The 25,017-nt window shown below is 39.3% G+C and overlaps 1 protein-coding gene across 3 annotated transcripts; it reads right to left on the bottom strand.

Annotated features, from left to right (window-relative positions):
- Nucleotides 1–473: 473 nt before the first annotated feature.
- On the bottom strand, nucleotides 474–22,699 carry gpr161b (G protein-coupled receptor 161b). 3 transcript variants are annotated; one of them, XM_052140436.1, is made up of 7 exons: nucleotides 22,525–22,699; nucleotides 22,237–22,413; nucleotides 20,512–20,957; nucleotides 4,000–4,718; nucleotides 2,447–2,554; nucleotides 2,241–2,363; nucleotides 474–1,446 (listed from the first exon to the last, which is right to left on the bottom strand). In XM_052140436.1, exons 3-7 carry the CDS (start codon nucleotides 20,868–20,870, stop codon nucleotides 1,175–1,177), a joined length of 1,581 nt encoding a protein of 526 aa, XP_051996396.1. In that variant the 5' UTR covers nucleotides 20,871–20,957; nucleotides 22,237–22,413; nucleotides 22,525–22,699; the 3' UTR covers nucleotides 474–1,174. The 3 variants fall into 3 exon arrangements, with proteins under 3 accessions (XP_051996396.1, XP_051996395.1, XP_051996397.1); XM_052140435.1 differs by having other exon boundaries at nucleotides 22,237–22,699; XM_052140437.1 differs by lacking the exons at nucleotides 22,237–22,413; nucleotides 22,525–22,699 and having other exon boundaries at nucleotides 20,726–20,794.
- Between the last annotated feature and the right edge of the window lie 2,318 nt (nucleotides 22,700–25,017).

Here is a 25,017-nt window from a genome sequence, read left to right as displayed (position 1 = left end):
ATATGGGTTAAGGTTAGCGTTGGGGTAAGGTTTAGGGTTAGTGATATCTAATAAGTACTGTAGTTGTGTAATTATATAGTACGTTAATGTAGAACAGTACTGTAAAATAAAGTGCTACAACATTAACAAAAATATTAATTAACGCTGTAATGTTCATTGTTCCTTTTAACTAATTTTGTTAACTAATGTTAACAAATGGAACCTTATTGTAAAGTATAACAGATATTTTTTTCTTCTCAGAGACAGTATTCTTTTGTTTAAAATTATTTATGCACATATTTGCGCAGTCTTCTCTGATGCTGCACCAAAGTTGGCTGAAATCCTTACAGATGTTCAGCAGACACTAAATCATTACACACTTTTACATTACCAAGCACTGTGCAAAACAGACTTAAAAATACACAAGCAACAAGTTTATTATCATAAAGATATCAAATAAATTTTTAATTTAAATGTTTTCAAAAAGACTGCTAATTAGTCATTCAATGTTACAAAATGTTTACATCTTGAAATAATGTAATATAAAGACAGCTATATACCAAAAGAACATACAGACATTAAATCAATAAAATAATATTCACCTTCAGGTCTGGAGAATTTAAAAAATAAGACATGGTAGTACAAATATTATGAACGGCTTTAGGCACAAATTGAGAAAGAAAAACAAACATTCACTGAAATGTCTAATTTGTATACCATGACCCTACCAGAATATAAAAAATGATGTTGTCATTGTAGTTCCTGAAGATTATAAGTTCAGGCAGTGCTAGAAAACAACAAAACTGAAGGCCTAAAACTGTTAAGGATCGTCACCATCAGAACTGGTGATAGTGGAAATTGACATATTTTGCTTTTTACACAAACTTTGGAATAACCCTGTTCTAAATAGCAGTTCATATAGGCACTGTTGGCAGGTCTAAACATTATTCTAAAATGTTTATAAGCATGGCCACATACTACTGGCCACACATGGAAAATATGATATGAAGCAATGCACAATATTTTAAAAGCAGGCGAACACAGAAAAATCTGCATATTTAAGCAATACTTCACTCAAAACAACAAAAAAAAGAATTGCTCATGTGACCTAAATTGCCCATAATAATCTATTTAATGGCAGGTTACTTTTTTAACAACTTATCCTACATAGTGTGATAACTTGCCCCTATCAACTCTACGCACATATTTCCTCTATTTCATACTCCTCATCTTCACCCTTTTCATCATTCACAATTCCCTCATCAATACTCTGCAGTCGAACCCTCTGACCGTCCGGGTATCGTGAGCCCCTCTGTGCCGGTCGACATGAAATACTGTCAGTCAGAGACTCTGCTCCGAACAGAAAAAGTTTGGCATCGCTCTCAATGGTTTTCGCCATTCTGGATGCAAAGCTGTCAATCATCTGATGTATCTCCACCTTCACCAGGTGCCTGGACTGATCTTCACCTGGTTAAAAAACAAAGGAAATTCAGAATATAGAATCTGAAAGGACTACATTATTTACCAAATTACAACTGCAGGAGATATTCAACTGTGTAAAAGGTGGAGGAGAAGGAGTACGGAATATAGCAGGCCAGATTTGAACTCGAATTGCCCACATGAGCACCACGGCTTAATGAGCATCAAACCAATTGTGCTTAGTAAGCAGACAACGTGCAGTCATGTAAACACCATAAAATAGATTTCCATTATCGGGTTAAGGTTGTGTGTTGCATGTAAACACCTTTACTAGAGGTACCAGCTTATCCAATGTACGCTAGAGTTGTGAGCATGACTGTTTACATTGTTATGTCAAAAGTAGAGAATAAACTGATGCCTGGAAATCTCATGTAATGTGGTTTCAGAGCACATGTGCTAACCGCTAGACCATGGTTATAAGGCGGTTCAAGAGGCTGTTAACACACCATAATTTTTGCATTCGTCTGTGCTGATTTTCTTTGTAAACGTGCTAGGTGGACAACTTTGACCGCTGCGCAATGTCTCGCTGTTTTAGTTAAAAGAACGTTTAAAAATGCTTCTTGAGACATCTGCATTCTGTTCCACTCATTCTGCTGCATCTAGCTTTTTACGCATTCTGCCTGAATGGCACCTATGGATGTTTCCATTAAATGTGAACAAAATTTAACTCCAACAAATAAGCTAGATTTCAGGTGCAAACTTTCCTTAAAATCAGTGGAGCCGCTGGACTTTGTGGCATTATTATAGCAATATAGTTTTGTACCAGAGCTAGTTCACTGTACCTTTAGACTGCTGATCAACCTCATCCTCAAACATGACTGAGCTCTTGCGCTTGTTGAACAACGCGCTGTAGTGTGAGCTTTCAGCACCCTCAGAACAGTTTTCCAGCAACATGATATCTGTACCTGCGGAGTGACATTTACAAAACAATGTTATATTGAAATAAATATGAAATACGGATACAATTTTATTGTACATTTACAACTACCTGAGTCCTGGGAAAAGCTGAAGCCAGTATCTCCTGTGCTGCTTCCAGCACCTAAAAGCTGCCCTCCACCTGCCAACATGGCCGTCAGGTGTGGAGACATACCAAGATCTGCAACATAAAAAGATCTCAGTTAAAAACAGGACACACATGACTTTACATATCCTCATCATGCCTCATAATGTGAGGTATAATTCTTTTTTTTTACATTACATCATCATGGCAACAAAGATGTAAAATTACACAGAAAAGGTTAGTAAGTGATTTTCTCACTCTAAAATCATGTTAACATGCATACTGTTTACGTCTTGAGTATTTTAACATAAACATTGGAACCAGTTGACTTCCATTGTAAGTGCCTCACTGTCACCCAGACTTTTTTTATTTATTTATTTAAAAAAAGAGGAGGGACGAGTCAAAATGAAATTTTACGGTAATCAACATTATGCTACAAATGCTGTAAATTGAGCTTAACTTGTGTTGAACCTGGAACATTCCTTTTAATTAAAAACAAATGTAAAATGCTGGCTACTGTACAGTAAAGCACTTACAATGGAAGTGAATGGGGCCAGACCGTAATAATTTAAATACACACGGTTAGGGGGCCTAGGTAGCGAGTATTGATGCTGACTACCACCCCTGGAGTCACAGGTTCAAATCCAGAGTTTGCTGAGTGATTCCAGCCAGGTCTCCTAAGCAACCAAATTGGCCCGGTTGCTAGGGAGGGTAGAGTCACATGGAGTAACCTCCTCATGGTCGCGATTAGTGGTTCTTGCTCTCAATGGGGCACGTGGTAAGTTGTGCGTGGATCGCGGGGAATAGCGTAAGCCTCCACATGCCATGTGATAAGATGGCAGATTGACTGTCTCAGAAGCAGAGGCAACTTAGACTTGTCCTCCGCAACCCGGATTGAGGTGAGCAACCGCGCCACCACGAGGACCTACTAAGTAGTGGAAATTGGGCGTGCCAAATTGGGGAGAAAAGGGTATAAAAATAAAAAAGATGAAATAATAATAATAATAATACACAAGGTTCAAAAGTATAGAAACAAGACATAAGCATTTTGCGTGTTAATGTGATTTTAGTGTGATAAAATCAGCGACTTACTGGCATTACGGCATTTAGAAGACTATATATAGGCTTTACAGCCATTACGTTGTCATGACAACAAAGTTGTGACATTGCATTTAGCTTTACACAGATAAGGCATATTAAAAATGGCATATTAAATATGGACCCACTTTATTTTAAGTGTCTTTAACTACTATGCACTTGATTATTCGATACAATGTACTTATGTACATAAGTGATGATGCATTGTTCTTACATTTGAAGTACCTGTATTTAATTACATCTGTAGTTACACTGTTACTAACCCTACCCCAAACTTTACCCTACTCCTAAACCTACATGTACCTTAACCTCAATAGCAGCAAATGTGAATCTTGTCAGAATTGTGCAGAACATCATATAGTTACACGATAAATACGTTGCATTTTAATGTAACTACATAATAGATAAAGACACCTAATATAGAGTGGGACCAAAGCATTTACCTGTAATTCGGTCCGAAATGCTAAAGAGACGGGACTTCCTGTGGCGACTGATGAAATATTCTCGGTAGTGGCGGTTACCGCAGCACATATCAAGCAGCTCTTTCCTTACAGTCTTATTCCACAGCCCATATATGAGAGGATGACAGGCAGCACTGACAAACGACAGCCAAGTCACCAAAGTCTCCAGTCCTGGTGACACACTTCCTTTCCCCCATGCTGCCTCTGTGCAAATCATGGCCACATATGGCCCCCATGTGATCAAGAAGGTGCCAACCACCACCAAAATTGTGACCAGGGCTTTACACTGACTGCCAGCATAGATCATACCTTTACGACTTCCCATGGACGAAAGAGAGGTAGTGGAGTTCTTTCGTCCATTTCTATTAGATGACGAGGGCACTTCAGTTACTACAATTGTCCCACAATGCACCTTACGAGCCTTGTGCCGTGCAACACGGAAGATGAGGCTGTAGCACACCAACATGGCAAAGAGAGGAATCAGGCAGCACCATACGACCCAGAAGGCAGTGAAGCCAATCTCACTATACCAAGCTACCGTGCATGTCTTCTTGAAGCGGTCAAACTCAAATGATGACCAGCCAAACAGAGGAGGAATGCAGCCCGCCAGAGAATGCAGCCACAGATAGACGATAGCTACTGTTGCCCGATTTCCTGTGATCTTGATAGGGTACACCATAGGGAACAGCACTGCATAGTACCTGAGAGAACAGAAGAAAACTGGTTAAACCTGTTTAAATATCTACATGATTGCAAGGGTCAAGGGAGCAACTCAGACAGAACGTGTTCTTACATAGCGCAACGTAAAGCACAGAACGTGTCTCACAATGGGTTTGTTAAAGTTCTTTTCAATTTCATGAAGCATTTAAAAAACACGGGAAAGCGAGAAAAAAAAAACGCTTTGGAGCTAATTTGGAGCACTGTAAACATAACGTTAGCACACCAAACCAAACTCAAGCAAACGTGTCACTAAGGGCATGAGTGTAAATTGTGGGTGAGCACACAACTGCTCTAAAAACACTGACAACACTGTCCCATGACCCTCAAACGTGCTTCAAGTTTGGGTAATATGCTAAAATACAGACATCACAACATGATTTTCTGTAAAGCTGATTTAAAACAATGTTTATTGTGAAAAGCGCTATACAAATAAAAATGACTTGACAAGGCTAACGCCATACAGAGCTGCACATTTAAACTTTGTTGCAAGAAGCACATGCAGACGATATTTTTTTAATTGAATCACAGCCATTTGGGGTTTAATGATCACGTGAGGTCATGACGCGATTCAGAATGTTTTTTATTAATTGTGCCGCAATTATTCAAAAAGCATCACACCAGGTTTGACATCAATGAAACCAAATGGCATTGGTTCTCATGTGTCTCAAAACAAAACATGGCGCAGCAAGGATGAATATGAGCCAGTGCAATTTGAGAGCTATGACAAAGGGGAAGATTTTCAGTTAAATTTAACAACTTCAAATTGTCATATTCCGGCTTCAATACAAGTTAGGCTCAATCAACAGCATTTGTGGCATAATGTTGATTACCACAAAAATTCATTTCGACTTGTCCCACCTTACAATGGAAGTGAATGGGGCCAATATTTGGAGGGTTTAAACAGAAATGTGAGACTTATAATTTTATAAAAGCATTCATTCTTCTGTTAAAATGCATGTATTATTTGATCTGTAAAGTTTTTTAAATAGTCATTTTACAGTAATTTTAGGGTTTGTTGACAGTACATTGTCGTGGCAATGAAGTTGTAAAATTGGCTATAACTCACAGAAAAGGTTAATAGAAGAGTATTTTAACATTCAAAAATGTAACCTATTCACTTACACTGTAAGAGCCTCACTGTAAAACAGATTTTTGTTTTAAGATTAACATTTTATTGATTCAAAGAAGACAAAAGAAAAACAAAACATGTATACAATGAATTAAAATTTATCTCCCACTACTACCCCTCCCCAATCAACAACCCTTGTCTGCCAACAAACATCCCGTGGTCTAACATAAGTACACATACACAGAGAAAAAAAATAAAATATATATATATATATATATATAAGCAATATCACATGAGCAAGTGTGACGCATTTGTGCATGGAACTTACTTTATTACAGTAAGAGGTAAGCACGATGAGTTCTGTAATCAATCAGTCTGTTGTGTCTCTCAGCTGCGATGAGCCTTAATGCTGAAGTTGTTTGTTTAAAGCCGTTTAATGCTATTTCCTAGCTTTAGTAATGTAGTAGTTATATAAGCAATCACAGAGCGCTGTTCTTTGTGCACAATGACTTAACGGATTCACTTCACGTCACCAACTGGCTCATATTACACACAAAAATTATCTATTGCCACCACCTGCTGGCTAATATGTAATGTCAAAGACAAAAAAGGAAATGTAAACAGAGACACATAGCCTACATTAGCTCTTAACACATGCACTGCTCTTACACACTAGTTTTGGACGACGAACACAAGCGGAGTGATACACACAGTGAAGCGTCCGAGTGCTGGTGGTTTCAGACCATCAGTGCTCATGGAGCGTCTCTCATCCAATCAGATTCGAGGACTGGAAATAACTGTTGTGTGTGTGTGTGTGTGAATATATATATATATATACACACACACATTAAAACATATATCAATAATAATCATACACATCTAAAACTACACCTCTCTCTCCACAGTCCCTTACCCAGAGTCCCCCAAAATCATCAAATTACTGCCCCATTTCCAATCAAATGAATCCCAGATCCCCAGCCTTCTACACGACACCTCCTTGAAAGTTGCCACCCTCCCCATCTCCTCGCACCACTACCAAATTGAGGGTGCTCCAGCCGACTTCCATCCCCTTGAAACAACCAGAAACAAATCATAACACTGGTCAGGACCCATTTTTTTTTGTGTTTATCTCCTATGTCGATGACAGCCACATTGCCCAAAACACAGAGACTGGGGCAAAACGAAACCTGAGTGCCCAACACGTCACACACAAAACTCAGAACCTTCAACCAAAATTCCTTGATCTCAGCACACCACCAAAAACATGAGTTGTGTCTCCATCCTCTGATTGGCATCACCAGCAGGTGGTTATGTCTTCAAGGCCAAGCCTATACAATCTAGAGAGGTCCAATATAATCTATGTAAAATCTTGAATTCCATAACAGACTTGAGGCAACATTTAAATAAATGTTCGAATTAAACACTCCAGACACTTTTGTCCATTACGAGTGCAAATGTGAGATAATGGTGTGTAACTTAACTTCTCCAGTAAGTTTGATTAAGAGGCTTTTCACTGGCTAAATAGCCAACTGGCAAACAGCTAACATCCCTGCATCAGTGTGGAGTGGCCTCACTGCTTACTAATTACAGGGCTCCTACCCCCAACCCTGTGGTGGACCAACGACTGGCTGACGACCTGAATGTGTTCTACTGCAGATTCGAAAGGCCCAATTTCACATCCCACACGCACTCAGACCTTCACTTCAAACTAACATTAACACCTCCTGCAACCCCCCTCCTCCCCCCTCCTACTACACAACCTGCACTCAAGATCTGTGAAGACGATGTGTGCCGTGTCTTTCAGGAAGCAAAGGTCAAGGAAGGCTTCAGGCCCAGATGGCGTCTCACCAGCGTGCCTTCATTCCTGTGTTAACCAACTGGCCCCCATCTTCACACAGATCTTCAATAGATCACTGCAGCAGTGTGAAGTCCCATGCTGCTTCAAACGCTCAATTATTATTCCTGTCCCTAAGAAACCAAAAATCACAGGACTTAATGACTACAGACCTGTCGCCCTGACATGAAGTCATTTGAGAGACTGGTGTTGGCCCACCTGAAGGACATCACTGGACTCTATCTAGATCCCTTTCAATTTGCTTATCGAGCAAACAGGTCTGTGGATGATGCAGTCAACATGGGATTGCATCATGTCCTGCAAAATCTGACAGACAGGGGACATACGCAAGGATCCTTTTTGTGGACTTCAGCTCGGCTTTCAACACAATCATCCCAGCTATTCTCCTGACTAAGTTAAACCAACTCCCTGTTCCCACGTCTATCTGTCAGTGGACATCCACCAGCTTTCTGACATACAGGCAGCAGCTTGTGAGGCAGGGAAAATTCACTTCCACCATCTGTACAATCAGCACTGGTGCTCCCCACGAATGTGTGCTCTCCCAACTACTCTACTCCCTCTACACTAATGACTACACCACCAAGAATCCCTCTGTCAAGCTCCTGAAGTTTGCAAATGACGATGAGTCTGCATATAGAAATGAGGTTGAACGGCTGGCTGTTTGGTGCAGTCAAAACAACCTGGAGCTGAACACGCTCAAAACAGTGGAGATGATTGTGGACTTTAGGAGGAACACCCCAACATTGTCCCCCTCACCATTCTAAACAGCACTGTGGCAGCAGTGGAGTCATTCAGGTTCCTGGGCACTACCATCTCACAGGACCTGAAGTGGGAGATCCACATTGACTCCATTGTGAAAAAGGCCCAGCAGAGGTTGTACTTCCTTCGCCAGCTGAGGAAGTTCAACCTGCCACAGGCGCTGCTGATACAGTTCTACACAGCAGACATTGAGTCTGTCCTCTGCACTTCAATAACTGTCTGGTTAGGTGCAGCTACGTAATCAGACATCAGAAGACTACAGAGGACATTTCGGACTGCTGAGAGGATATTTGGTTGCCCCCTGCCCCCCTTCAAGAACTATACACTTCCAGAGTGAGGAAAAAGGCTGGTAAAATCACTCTGGACCCCATTCACCCTGCCCACTACCTTTTTGAACTGTTGCCTTCTGGCCGACGCTTCAGAGCACTGAGCACCAGAACCGTCAGGCACAGGAACAGTTTTTTCCCTCAGGCTATCCATCTCATGAATAGTTAAATTGCCCCATTGAGCAATAATTATGTGCAATACACAGTTAAGTCTATCTATCCAACATATCCACTTCTGCCATTACATACATTACACTGTACATAATTGTTATATATTTGTTCTTTATATAACGGATTTGTAATAGATTTGCACTACGTGTGTGTATGTGGGTATGTATGAAGGTGAGTGTATGTATGTACAGTGAGGAAAATAAGTATTTGAACACCCTGCTATTTTGCAAGTTCTCCCACTTAGAAATCATGGAGGGGTCTGAAATTGTCATCGTAGGTGCATGTCCACTGTGAGAGACATAATCTAAAAAAAAAAATCCAGAAATCACAATGTATGATTTTTTAACTATTTATTTGTATGATACAGCTGCAAATAAGTATTTGAACACCTGAGAAAATCAATGTTAATATTTGGTACAGTAGCCTTTGTTTGCAATTACAGAGGTCAAACTTTTCCTGTAGTTTTTCACCAGGTTTGCACACACTGCAGGAGGGATTTTGGCCCACTCCTCCACACAGATCTTCTCTAGATCAGTCAGGTTTCTGGGCTGTTGCTGAGAAACACGGAGTTTGAGCTCCCTCCAAAGATTCTCTATTGGGTTTAGGTCTGGAGACTGGCTAGGCCACGCCAGAACCTTGATATGCTTCTTACAGAGCCACTCCTTGGTTATCCTGGCTGTGTGCTTCGGGTCATTGTCATGTTGGAAGACCCAGCCTCAACCCATCTTCAATGCTCTCACTGCGGGAAGGAGGTTGTTCCCCAAAATCTCGCAATACATGGCCCCGGTCATCCTCTCCTTAATACAGTGCAGTCGCCCTGTCTCATGTGCAGAAAAACACCCCCAAAGCATGATGCTACCACTGCCATGCTTCACAGTAGGGATGGTGTTCTTGGGATGGTACTCATCATTCTTCTTCCTCCAAACACGGTTAGTGGAATTATGACCAAAAAGTTCTATTTTGGTCTCATCTGACCACATGACTTTCTCCCATGACTCCTCTGGATCATCCAAATGGTCATTGGCAAACTTAAGACGGGCCTTGACATGTGCTGGTTTAAGCAGGGGAACCTTCCGTGCCATGCATGATTTCAAACCATGACGTCTTAGTGTATTACCAACAGTAACCTTGGAAACGGTGGTCCCAGCTCTTTTCAGGTCATTGACCAGCTCCTCCCGTGTAGTTCTGGGCTGATTTCTCACCTTTCTTAGGATCATTGAGACCCCACGAGGTGAGATCTTCCATGGAGCCCCAGTCCGAGGGAGATTGACAGTCATGTTTAGCTTCTTCCATTTTCTAATGATTGCTCCAACAGTGGACCTTTTTTCACCAAGCTGTTTGGCAATTTCCCCGTAGCCCTTTCCAGCCTTGTGGAGGTGTACAATTTTGTCTCTAGTGTCTTTGGACAGCTCTTTGGTCTTGGCCATGTTAGTAGTTGGATTCTTACTGATTGTATGGGGTGGATAGGTGTCTTTATGCAGCTAACGACCTCAAACAGGTGCATCTAATTTAGGATAATAAATGGAGTGGAGGTGGACATTTTAAAGGCAGACTAACAGTTCTTTGAGGGTCAGAATTCTAACTGATAGACAGGTGTTCAAATACTTATTTACAGCTGTATCATACAAATAAATAGTTAAAAAATCATACATTGTGATTTCTGGATTTTTTTTTAGATTATGTCTCTCACAGTGGACATGCACCTACGATGACAATTTCAGACCCCTCCATGATTTCCAAGTGGGAGAACTTGCAAAATAGCAGGGTGTTCAAATATTTATTTTCCTCACTGTATATGTATAATTATTTCTTTTTTATTATTATTATTATTATAATTTTTTATTATCTATGTAAGGCGGGTGCCAGTGAGTCTGGGCTACTCCTCGAGAAAACAAAAGGCTCTCATGAGAATTAACATCTGAACTCTCTCTCGCAGATGTAACAGCAACATCCGAGATGCAACATACTGTGCAGCTAACACCTCCCTTCTAAAGTATCTTCATCTTACTCCTCCTCCTCACTTAAAGCTCACTAAAAACCTATGCAATGTGAAGTGTGTACAAAAAGTAACTATAACATGTTTGGTATCATTTAAAGTCTCTCAGTGCTCTGGTAAACTGGTCTCATCCTCCCAGCCATAATGAAAAGCTAAAAGAAGTTATAAAATATGTGAAATGTGGTGTGCCCCTTAAAGGTGTGCCCTCCCCAGATCCTCCATACCTCCTGTATGTTAATCTACAGGAACCCCTCAACAGGGGACCAAAATCTAATTATAATGACAGACACCACCATTTGGTAAGCATGTTGAATTATCTGGGTATTTAAGGAGAGGCTACACATTGCTCAGGGCTCTCTGTAATCAGATCTATCCCAAACAGTTTACTGTTTGTAGTTTATTTCAGGTGATTGCAATTGTATTTCTTATGTTTTGATAAAATGTCTAACTTTGACTTATCAATGTCTAATTGGAATTGATGAATTGATTATGTTACCTGGTCAATAAATTGTCAACATTTGATTTTATTCTGACTGACTCTGACATTGTGTTTCCCAAACAGATTAAACGATTCAGTATGTTAACGCAAGTCTAGCGCCAGATTAGTGACTACTAATATTTGGCATCGATTCAAGTGTACTTGGTTTGCAAAGACAAAAGGGAATTTCCGCTTAGAACAGCAAACGCTGCTTGACCAATCTAAATCTGGGTGTCTTACCTCTGTTTTAATTTGATGTTTCTCCAGATAAGTGTACGTGGGAAACCACGCATGGCCAATCCAAAGCTATTATAAGAGAAGTTATGTTGGTCAACTTACATCTGTAATAGTGGCCGTGACCTCTACTGAAGAAAACGCTAAGTTACATTCAAGTGTATGCAATTCCATGGGGCTATACTGAAGTATCTTTGATTGTGTATACGTGAACGTGACCGATCTCAGGTATATAGCAATTACCTCTGTTTGATGATCCAATACTGGCCGCTTAGATCGTGGAGACCATGGTGTAGAGAAAACACGCGAGGACCTCAAAGCTTACATAGTTTCTTAATCTAAACGGGTAAAATATAATTAAAGAGTTAAAGGAATAATCAAACATTCGCTCACTTTTAATGATACTCAGATATCATTAAAAACCTTTTTCATTTATGGAGTCAGATGAAATAACGAGATAATACATAAGAGAAAATGTATTTCATTTAATATTGTTGTGTTATGCATAAGAAAGACTGTAACGCCGCAGAGACCTTCACCCGTATTATTGGAGACCGCCATTGGACCGATAAACGGGCTTACAAAGTGGTGACAGCCCTTCCGTGATCTCGCGAACCAGACGAGCAACGCCTTTCCAGCGCAACATTCAACTTGATCCCTGCCCGGACATGAGGTTTGACCTTCTCACCTATCTCCAGCTGCTGTGGTAAGTCAATCTTTATTTGCCTTTTAGAAGTGTTGAGGGGAGATTGTTTACACCTCACATCTATTAAGACCGAACCTAAAACTCCGTGGGCATAAGAATTAGACTGGAAACATGTCTTTCCAGGGAAAGCACAGCAGCTGTATAGACGGGAAATTATGGATATTTTAGGTGTGCAATTAAAAACCTCCTTGTTCGGTTAAGCGACAAGGGACTAAAATTAAAGTGGAGCAACAACGAATTAATATCCTGGTATTCTGCTGAGGGTGCTAAATTGAAATCAAAATCAAAATACAATAACATTCCCGCTGTAATTGTTTATTTGCTTCGTCAGTAACGACCTCGAGACCATAACCGAGAACGAACTAACAATAGCAAATATCAAAGAAATCGAAAGATTGCGATCTGACTAATTGCAAAAGTTAAGAGCACAAGTCGAAGCCTTCACGCACGAAAGCAACAGGGGTGGGCTAGACAACGCCAAGAAATGGCAAAAACAATTGATCAAATTCAAAGAAAACTTAAAACCGCAGGAATTACATATCTGCTCTCAAGATTGCTGTGATAATCTGGTTTCCAGTAGCTGCAGTTAAACGAGCAGCACTGGATAAAACCTTTGAGCTAGAGACTCAAAATGATGATGATGACAATGCCAGCTAGGAGACAGGCCACAGAGAGAAACTCGTGAATCGAAGCTCTTGTGAACCTGCGGCCTGAAGAACCAAACCTGCAAAGCTCAGTAAAGACTCGAACAAAATCTAATGACTTGCCAAAGAAATCAGTTAATGTCGCTGTGCTTAAAACCATGACGCAACGCGGATGATGAAATCACAACAATCAGCCGCCTGCTAACATGCTAAGAATGCTCTAGACATAAACAAGTCGTAGGAATTATGCCGAGAAAAGGGCCGCTTCAACCCTACTGGGAAGCATTGATGTTACAGGCCACGGTGTACAAATTAGAAACTAGAGATGTTTGGCAAATAGCTCTCTTCACAATTCCTGAGGAGCTCAGACCAAAACTAACCACAGAGATGAAATCTGGCAACATTATGAACCGAGACAATAACTAAACCGATCTAAATGATCTACGAGACGCCTAAAACAGGCATTATTAGACATGAGGGACCGACACATGCAGATTGGAGAAAAATATTTGAAATCAAACAAGCCAGTAATGAGTCATTTGAAACGCACGCTGAACGGTTATGGGTAACATACAAAGAACACTCAGGCCTAGAAAATGCAAACCGTGACCATGACGATTACTACAGCTTGTTAAGAAAAATGCCAGCATCCCAGTTCAAACGGCTTTATCCAATGGTGTCGACCCGCCTAACACACGCTCAGATCAATAGTAGACTGGGGTTCAAGAATAGAAAGCAGGTGGAGATCAAAACCCCGTGAGTGTTAAGCGCCTGCAAAATGGTTAACAGAAGGGAAAGGCCCAGAGAAACTTAACCAAAGATCTCAGAGCAAAATGCAATGCCATTATTGCAAAAGTGTAACCATCTCATAAGAGATTGCCAAAAAGAGAAAGAGATTTGAGAAAACAAGCAAAACATTGCCAAAAAACGCTCTATAGCTCACCTGTTGAAACTATTCACAAATTTCTTCACAGAGTTTAAAAACAAAACTGCCAAAAGGGCGTGGCCCACAACGCAAACGGAATAATGGAAAATACCATCACCAATAGGGATATGTGGCCTCCATCCCCATAGGGAGATGAATGGCAGCCTGACAGGCTGATTGTTCCTGCTGAGAGTGCGGTTCAGACTATTCCTATTAACTCAAAACAGTACCAACAAGAACTGTGGAGCTCTGATGGAGAGCTGACACCGCACCTGCAGCAGGACCAACTAGTCAAGGTCACTGAAGGCATGATTTATGACTGATAAATACATCGCTCCAGAAGCCCTCCAGAAACCAGTGATAAAATCAGTTTAATTTATACTATTTTAATATAATATAGTTGTATTATAATCACATTATAATATGCATTATATTATAATGGCCATGCATGGCCACAGACGGGAAAGGTTATGCATGGCATTGCAGATGTATATTAGACATGTATATTTGTAGTGACACTGCAAACCTAACAACCTTACCGCCCTGAAAATTCTTGTGATTTGAATTTCATTGGTTCTCTCTCAGTGCCAAGAGGGAGGAGTATACGGTCGTTGTTTGCTGTGCACCAATGCAGTGGCACATGATAATGAACCAAATCATCTCTCGCTGAGAAGCACCAATTGAATTTAAAATCTGATCAGGGAACCATTCCACTGGATAGACAATGAAAAAATTTGTGTGTAAAATGCTAAACATCAGGCAAAATTTCATAACCCTAACGGACCACCGAGATCATAGGTCATAGATGATCAAACGTGTGAATAGCATCCTTAAAAAATGCTAAGCAGAAGACACATCACCAAAATGTGAATTGATTCTTTGACCACAGAGCTGTGTTGGGAGCAATAAAACAAAGCTCAGAAAGTTCCCCAGCAGAACTGGGGCTTATATTGCTCACAACAGCAGACTGTACAGACTCAACTGTGAGAACAGCTTAAGGTGCTTCACACTCCAAACTGCACTAAAATATCAGCAGTAATTCAGATCTCACCAAAGATGCTCAGTCTAATTTGATCTTTGAAATAAAATTTGCATTGACATTGCAATGGTACATGTTTCTCCCCTGATGGCACAAACCATACATTATGAGACTAAAGCTGTCTGTAACAGTTTGGCTTTGACCATCGGAGGAAAATAAAGTACCACATGTCTAAATGCAAATTAATTAAAGGTTCAACATTAACTGTTTTCTTTCTGTAGTTGTTCATATTTCAGGTTACAATGTCGTGAGGGACAGATGAAAAAGAATTCTGATCCCCTCGCCTCAAGCCAGGACATCAATTTGGCCATGCTGGAGATGGGTGCTAAAGCAAATCTAACAGGCCATTCACACCTCACAGCTCCACAAAAACAAAAATATCTAGTACGGCCTCCGGTTTAGCACCGAACCAAAAATTATACAACACCAATTGCTCTAGATCAGGTTCCACCCATCTCCTAAACATACAGAGCACCCACTTTTATTACTGACACATCATGGAACAAAATAATGGCCAAGATTCTGAAGATACTAATCCACTGAAGATCTGGCCCGCCTCTCACATACACATAGCCTCTCACACATAGGATATTACAAACCTGTTTCCATAAAACAGGCACTATTTACAACTTTCCTTTTAAATACTGTAATATACATGGGACACGTGCATGGCTACAGTCACACATCGATGATTTAATTACTAATTGCAAGCAACAAAATTTCAACATTTCCACGCACGTATAAATCAAACCAATTGATTGTTGTTGAATGGTTGCAAACCAGAGGGCCCCTGGTTTCCAACGCATTGCTAATAACAATATAAAAATAAAATAAGTTGATCTATATGAAATGCAGAGGCTTCTATCGATCCACTTCACATTTTGAAAATAGACATGTATCATCGACAGACTTAGCCACCAAATCACACACATTAGATCATTTTGAATTAACACTGTTATTATTATTGTATATGTCTGTAACTGTGATTCTAAAATCATAGAATTAGTATTATAACTATATGTTTAATGATGCCTGCCACTGATGGAAATACTAGTTATACTGACTTTGTGGTATGTTTCCTTTAATTTAGTATCCACTGTAATATGGTATATTGATGATACATGTTCTAATTGCCTTGAGCTCTGTGCCACCTTTCCTTTAATTAATTCAGATTAATTAGTCCCCTTTGCATTTTTAAATACACACTTGAGACCTGGATTACCACTGCACTGGTGACATTGATTCATTGTTTGTCTTTTCATCATGTATTACTCAACCTTTTATTGTGTCAGTTAAGTTCTTCAGAGTTTCATCTTTACATGGTCATTTAAGAAGCTGTTCAGGTGTATATGCATTGCCAGGGAGAACTCCTTCACCTAATTGAGGTCTGCCCAGAAGACCACCAATGGAGGTGGCAGAGAATTCTTCAAAGAGTCAGATCATCATTAAAGGTACAACCAGAAGCAGATGTTTCTCCATGATGGAATGACATGTCCACTGAACAAGCCACAAATGCCTTGATGGACTCTATGAACTGAACACATGTGCTAACCTCAACCAGACACTGTGTTGCGACTTCAGATGCCTCATCAGGTCTATCAACAGACATGGCACTTGCTCTCAGCCCCTTACAGCTGCCCACCTTACAAAGACTGAAGTGACACCGCAGGAAACCCTGTGTGTGGCCCACGGTGCCAAACGGGAAAACTGTAAGGCGGGTGCCAGTGAGTCTGGGCTACTCCTCGAGAAAACAAAAGGCTCTCATGAGAATTAACATCTGAACTCTCTCGCAGATGTAACAGCAACATCCGAGATGCAACATACTGTGCAGCTAACACCTCCCTTCTAAAGTATCTTCATCTTACTCCTCCTCCTCACTTAAAGCTCACTAAAAACCTATGCAATGTGAAGTGTGTACAAAAAGTAACTATAACATGTTTGGTATCATTTAAAGTCTCTCAGTGCTCTGGTAAACTGGTCTCATCCTCCCAGCCATAATGAAAAGCTAAAAGAAGTTATAAAATATGTGAAATGTGGTGTGCCCCTTAAAGGTGTGCCCTCCCCAGATCCTCCATACCTCCTGTATGTTAATCTACAGGAACCCCTCAACAGGGGACCAAAATCTAATTATAATGACAGACACCACCATTTGGTAAGCATGTTGAATTATCTGGGTATTTAAGGAGAGGCTACACATTGCTCAGGGCTCTCTGTAATCAGATCTATCCCAAACAGTTTACTGTTTGTAGTTTATTTCAGGTGATTGCAATTGTATTTCTTATGTTTTGATAAAATGTCTAACTTTGACTTATCAATGTCTAATTGGAATTGAGGAATTGATTATGTTACCTGGTCAATAAATTGTCAACATTTGATTTTATTCTGACTGACTCTGACATTGTGTTTCCCAAACAGATTAAACGATTCGTGATGTTACCGCAAGTCTAAGGCCAGATTAGTGACTACTAATATTTGGCATCGATTCAAGTGTACTTGGTTTGCAAAGACAAAAAGGGAATTTCCGCTTAGAACAGCAAACGCTGCTTGACCAATCTAAATCTGGGTGTCTTACCTCTGTTTTAATTTGATGTTTCTCCAGATAAGTGTACGTGGGAAACCACGCATGGCCAATCCAAAGCTATTATAAGAGAAGTTATGTTGGTCAACTTACATCTGTAATAGTGGCCGTGACTCTACTGAAGAAAACGCTAAGTTACATTCAAGTGTATGCAATTCCATGGGGCTATACTGAAGTATCTTTGATTGTGTATACGTGAACGTGACCGATCTCAGGTATATAGCAATTACCTCTGTTTGATGATCCAATACTGGCCGCTAGGATCGTGGAGACCGCTGTGTAGAGAAAACACGCGAGGACCTCAAAGCTTACATAGTTTCTTAATCTAAACGGGTAAAATATAATTAAAGAGTTAAAGGAATAATCAAACATTCGCTCACTTTTAATGATACTCAGATATCATTAAAAACCTTTTTCATTTATGGAGTCAGATGAAATAACGAGATAATACATAAGAGAAAATGTATTTCATTTAATATTGTTGTGTTGCGTACAAGAAAGACTGTAACGCGCAGAGACCTTCACCCGTATTATTGGAGACCGTCATTGGACCGATAAACGGGCTTACATCTATGTCTTGCTGCTGTTTTTGTATTGTTTTTGAATTGTTGTATACTGGAAGCTCCTGTCAACAAGACAAATTCCTTGTATGTGTAAGCATACTTGGCAATAAAGCTGCTTCTGATTCTGAAGAACTTCCTGTTCAATAAAAAACCAGGGAGGGTCTCTCTCAGCTGGAAGCGACCAATGAGCCAAATGTCTGAGACCGAAAGTATAATAATAAAACAAATTCTTGGGTAGGCCTAGCCCACCCTTGTCAACCTTATGTAATTTATTAAATTGTAATCTGCTTACCATTCCAAATGAAGGACTTCGCTATGCTATCAAACTGAAATAAGAGAGGGGGACATCAACAACATTAACCTTCCCAATCATAGATAAATGTAATGAAGCCCACCTGCACATATCACTTGAAAACCTTTTTATTAAAAGGGGTCAAAATGAACTCTAACTAAATTAGACAAATTTGCTGGGAATAAAATTCCCAAATACTTTATGCCCTGTTTGGGCCACTGGAAGGCGCCTGGCTGAAAAACCGTTACTGGGCAGCATGCTGTCAGAGCCAAAATTTTGGATTTAGACCAACTGACTCTGTATCCTGAGAACTTAGAAAAGGAATTAATAATTATGTGGAGGCAAGGCATAGATCTAGTGGGGATGGAGACAAATAATAAAATGTCATCTGTGTAAAGCAAAAGCTTATTCGCCATACCTCCCAACACTACCCCTGGAAAATCATCTTCCTTTCTTATCACGGCTGCTAATGGTTCCAGGGCAAGACAGAACAATAATGGGGAAAGAGGGCAACCCTGCCGGGTACCCCTATACAGAGTAAAATAATCTGAAATTAATCAATTTTTTTGTTCCACCAATACTGGGTGTCTATAAAGTAACTTAATCAATCCAATAAAAGTATTCCTGAACTCGTATATTTCCAAAATCTTAAAATGATAATCCCTTTCTACCATATCAAACACCTTTTCGGCATCAAGTGAGATGGCAGTGACTGGAGTCTGATCAGTCGCCACTAACCACATAATACTGATGAAACGCCTAATGTTATCAGAAGAGCTGCAGCCCTGAATAAACCCCAATTGATCAACAGTATATGTATAAGAGGTGTCATTACTTTATTTAATCAGCTAGCCAGAATTTTTGACAATATTTTAACGTCTAGCTTGATCAGGGAAAATGGATGGTAACACTTGTTTGGATCTTTGTCCTTTTTAAGTATCAGCCTAATCCAGGCTTGTGTCATGGTTACAAGAAGCTGTCCATTCTTTAATGTTTCCGTATAAACTTCTAACAAAAGTGGAGCAAGTTCTGTAGCATAAGATCTAAAAAATTCAGCAGCTAAGCCATTTGGCCCTGGATTCTTGCCTGTAGGCAAGGCCTTAATTACCTTGCCAACCTCCTCCAAGGTTATCTCAGAATCAAGAGAATTGTTATGCTCAATCGTCAGTTTATGGAGTTCTAATGCTTCCACAAAGTTACTAATATCTTCATCAGTATATGAAGATGTGGAATAAAGATCAAGATAGAATTCTTTAAAAGCATTAATATCATATTTAATCAAATTTCACCACCAGCAGATTTCACTGAGGGAATGGTAGAAAAAGACTCTCTCTACTATATACATATCTAGACCAAAGCTTTCCTGCTTTGTCCGAACCTCGCATGGCGCCAAGCAACTACCCGATTTTTAAAAGAAAAGGAGAGGCAAGTCAAAATAAATTTTGGGGAAATAATCAACATTATGCCACAAATGCTGTCAATTGAGCTTAACTTGTAGTGAACTCTAAATATTACTTTAAATTTCAGTCAGTTCCATACATAAAGGTAAAAAAGGAATATTTCAGGTTCAATACAAGTTAAGCTCAGTCGACAGAATTTGTGGCATAATGTTGATTACCACAAAAATGAACTTCCTTTAAAAAAAGCAAATATCTGAGTTACTTTCAGGCATTTACAATGAAAGTTCAAAATTATAAGAAAATTATAAGCATCACATTCTGCCTTTAAACCCTCCAAATATTGGCCCCATTCACTTCCATTGTAAGTGCCTCACTGTAACCTCGATTTTTGCTGCAGCTTTTTAATTTTTTTTTAAGAAAATTATTTTTGTGGTAATCAACATTATGCCACAAATGTTGCCTATCATGCTCAATTTGAAGTGAACCTCTGTATATTCCTTTAAGAAACATCTGATTGAGATGCTATGTTATTGTAAGAAAATCTTGTGAATTAATTTGTCCCTATTCCTTCATGCCAGGGGTAAAGCCAAGGCAGTAGATCCCAACAAACCATTCAACATTGCACCCATTCATTTACACTGCAGCTACAGAATGTTTATGGCTCACACCAACTCACTTTGAGGTTTAAGGAACTAAAGATGACTTTGCAAGATGAAAATCAATGAACAATATTCCTCACCTGTCGATGGCAATGGCTCCCAAAGTGAGCATGCTGGCAGAGCTGATGAGCAGATATAACAGTGCTGTGAAGTTGCACCACACAACACCAAAGAGCCATTCTCCATTAAGAGAGCTGGCAACCACAAATGGCAACACCAATAAAGACAGCAGGAGGTTGGACAGTGTCAGGCTAAAGACAAACTTATTGCTTGGCGTTAGGAGGTAGGGCTTACGATAAAGGGTCAACATGACGAGCAGGTTGCCCAGACAAACAAACAGGGCAATCGCTAAGATGACGACAGACTCCACCACCCAGATCCTACTGTCTCCCACATCTGTAACATTCCCCAGCAAGGTTTCATTGTTGCTGGTGTTCATGGTAAGGATGGTACATCATCCAAATGGAGACCAGGGATGTGTTTGAAGATGCTGTGGATCCATTGCTTGGTCATCTCACAAGGAGTTCTTATAAAGAGCAGACAAAAGAAAAATACACAGTTCGTTATGATTGTGAAAGGAACAGTTCACTCACTCATTTTAATTCTGTCATTATTTACACACTCTAATTACTGTACATTCTAAACTCATTTTTTCTTTGGAACACATAATGAGATATTTTGTATCAAGTCTTAGCAGCTATTTTCCATCCAATAAAAGTGAATAGGGGACGGGGCTGTCAAGCTCCAAAAAAAAGACAATAAAATACCATAAAAACTTCTTAATTCTGAAGCCATACAGTAGCTTAAAAAGTATATTATGGTCTTACACAAACCTATCATATGGCTACAGAAGATTGGGAATATAATGCACAAGTTGTATGGACTACTTTTATGGTGTTTGTCATTTTGGAGCATGATAGCCACTGTCCACATTCACTTTTGTTGTATGGTTGGACGTTATGCAAAATATTTCCTTTTGTGTTCAAAAACACTTGAACATTGTATGTGTTAGGTGAGTAAATCATGACATAATTTTCATTTTTGGTTGAACTATTTTTATATCTATTATTAGAGATAAAATTGCAGCATAACATTTTTGCAATTTGCATTTTTCCTACTGGCCAGAGAGTAGAATTTATGGTTGACATTTTTTTAAATATTGACTCTTTCTCACCCACACCTATCATATCACTTCTGAAGATATGGATTTTACCACTGCTAGTATTGATTACTTTTATGCTGCCTTTGTGTGTGTTTTTGAGCTTCAAAGTTCTTGCCACCATGCACTTGCATTCGATAGACCTATAGAGCTGAGATATTCTTCTAAAAATCTTGGATTGTGTTTTGAAGAAATATGACAGTTATAAACATCTGGGATGTATGAGGGTGAGTAAATGATCAGATCATTTTCATTTTTGGGTGAACATTTCCTTTAATGTACTTATTCAGAGCTGATGTGCTATATGTCTAAATAAGATGTTACATCAAGCCAGAACATTTTAATAAATCAAAGTGTTTAAAAAAGAATCATTCAGTGCATGCATGTAAATTTATGTGAACTATTGCTAGCATTTAAGATTTACTTGAAACACCTCACAAAACTTTTTCTTGACACATTAAACTGTAAAACAAAGATTTTTTTTTAGATTTAGGATAATATTGGATCAAATAGTTGGTGAGGTTTAATCACAGTTAGATAAAAATATACTCTGCGTTAACAAAGACCATTTAATTGCAACTCCCAATGTTTGTGCGAAACCCATTTACTTAGCAAAGATATTAATGACAAGTATTGGTCAACTCACCTCGTTTTGTTATATCTTACTCAATCTCGCTTTACATTAGATGTGTCGGTATCCTGACTTTATTTGCAGTTTGACTCTGATGGAGAGACGGAGCGAAACTACCTCCGCAATGGCGGATCATCTCTTCCCCGACTCTCCCAGCCTGTGCTGTGTGTGGTCTGTCGTTCGCCGTTGTCCCTGTATAGACAACAAATCCAATTCAGTTGGTCATAAATGTATTTATTGTCCTGAACTTATGGTAAAACATCGTGTGTTTGTAATATGTAAACTTTGTATGTCCGAGTTTACTTTTGACAATAAAGTGAACGTTCATTTAACACAAATCTCAGTCAAGACATGGTCGAGTGGATATACACTTTGCAAACTTTTAAAGATCGATAGCTGTTTAAGCTTTTTTTTTTTTTTAAACACTTCAGTTGTTTTGTTTTTCTTAAGGAATTCGCTTGTGGACCACCAAAGACGATTAAAGATTCCCGCAGGTGACGTCACCCTGGTCACATGACCACGATTAACCATTTGAAAACTGTCAAAATGTCCCACCCCTTCTTTTAAAACCTGCGACCTTTTTTTTTATTATTAGTCTTTTGTGAATTTGCAACGTGCACATAATGACAAATTTTTAAATGGAAATATTCCCTATTGCCCAAATCTCCAATTGGACTGAATCAGAATGAGATTTATTGCCAAGTGTGCACACTTAAACAAGGATTTTTTTTGGTGATAGCAGAAACAAGCAAGTACACAAAGAATATTACAGTGAGACACACAATATAAAACAAGATAAGAGTGTAAATAGACATACAAAAAAATAGGACATAAAACAGAATGGCGTACATGTGCAAGTGGTAATATATGTGCAAGGTAGGGGTATGTAAATGTATTGAATGAAATGTGTGAATTTACATATGTACATGAGATATGTATTCGCACTATGGGGGAGTCCTGAAGGCAGTTTAATTGTTCATGTTGTAAATGGCCTGAAGGTTAAAACTGTTCTTGTGCCTGGCGCTGAGTGCTCTGGAGCGCCAGCCAGGGGCAACGGTTAAAAGAGGGAGAGGGCAGGGTGTGTGGGGTCCAGAGTGATTCTACCTGTACATTTCCTCACTCTGGAGAAGTACATGTCTTGGAGGGTGGGCAGTGGGGAACCAATAATCCTCTGTCCATTGTAGTATCCTTCTGTCTGATTTGGTGGCTGAACCAAACCAGACAGGTATAGATGTACACACGACAGATTCAATGATGGCCGAGTAGAACTGTGTCAGCAGCTCCAGTGGCAGGTTGAACTTCTTCATCTGGTGATGGAAGTACAACCTCTGCTGAACCTTTATCACAATGGAGTCTATGTGGGTGTCCCACTTCAGGTCCTGAGAGATGGTAGAGCCCAGGAACCTGAATGACTAATTGCTGCCACAGTGCTGTTCAGGATTGTGAGGGGGGAGTGCGGGGGGATTTCTCCTGACTATCATCTCCACTGTTTAGGCATGTTCAGCTCAAGGTTGTTGTGTCCGCACCAGGCAGCCAGCTCTTCAACCTCCCATCTGTATGAAGACACGTCACCATCGCAGATGAGGCCAATGACCGTGGTGTTGTCTGCAACCTTCAGGAGCTTGGCAGTGGGGTCTTTTGCAGTGCTGTCATTCGTGTACAGGGAGAAGAGCAGTGGGGAGAGAACACATCCCTGAGGAGCACCAGTGTTAATAGTGAGGCTAATTTTCTCCAGTCTCCCTAGCTGCTGCCTACCTGTCAGAAAGCTGTTGATCCACAAACAGATTGTGGTTGGTATGGAGAGCTGGATCAGTTTGGTTGAGAGAAGATCAGGTATGATGGTATTGAAGGCTGAACTGAAGTCCACAAATAGGATCCTTGCATAAGTCCCAGTTCTGTCGAGGTGTTGCATGATTGAATAAATGAATGAAAACAAGGAAAAGCTCTGATTTTGAAAACTCGCTTTTTCAGATGTCACATGATTAAGAATCAGTGGGCATTTGATGGAATTAATAAATCATCTGAACATATACTAGAGATCTCTGTGGATAACAGAATGCACAAATATTCTCTTAGTAAAAAGCAGAGCTGTGAAAGACTCTGGAAGATTATGCATATTGTAAGTGTGAATAACTTCTCTAAAAGTGTCTTGCCAGAAATATAGTTTTGTGGATGTTTTATTGGTTGGAGGATTTTCAAATTTCAGCAAACTTTCAAGCTTGTTGCTTAAACTAAGGCAACGTACTGTAGACAACATCCAATAAATAATTTTTTTTAAATAATTTACATAACAATTTAATATAAACTATTCTATTTAGAAATGTTAATAATATGTGCATATATTATTAATAATTAATGTATTATTAATACATTATAATTTTTAATAATTATTGATCATTCATAATAATAATAATGTAAATAATGATAAAATATCATATTATAATAATTAAACGTTTTTTAAATATAATTTATGGTAATAATTAATTTATCATGCATTATTAATACTGATGCATTTAATAAACACATATTTGGTGCCAAAAACTATGCATATTATAAAACTTTAAACTACACATTTAAAGGAGGTGATGTATTATTGTATTTGACCCCATAGTCAATTATATCAACATTAGTTTTACAATTCATTTCTTAATTGTTTTTTGAAGATTCTTTGTTCACAAGATAAAATGATCAGAAAACAAATTTGATTCACTTCTTTACTTCACGGTGTACTGTATTATGGTATAAAAAAAGCAGTAAGAACCGTTTGCATTTTTGAACAACATAATTTGCTATTTT

This window comes from Xyrauchen texanus, chromosome 13 (genome assembly GCF_025860055.1).
Source record: "Xyrauchen texanus isolate HMW12.3.18 chromosome 13, RBS_HiC_50CHRs, whole genome shotgun sequence".
NCBI classification, from domain to species: Eukaryota; Metazoa; Chordata; class Actinopteri; order Cypriniformes; family Catostomidae; genus Xyrauchen; species Xyrauchen texanus.
The sequence above is the reverse complement of the archived record's forward strand: the minus strand, read 5'-3'. Positions and strand labels throughout refer to the sequence as shown.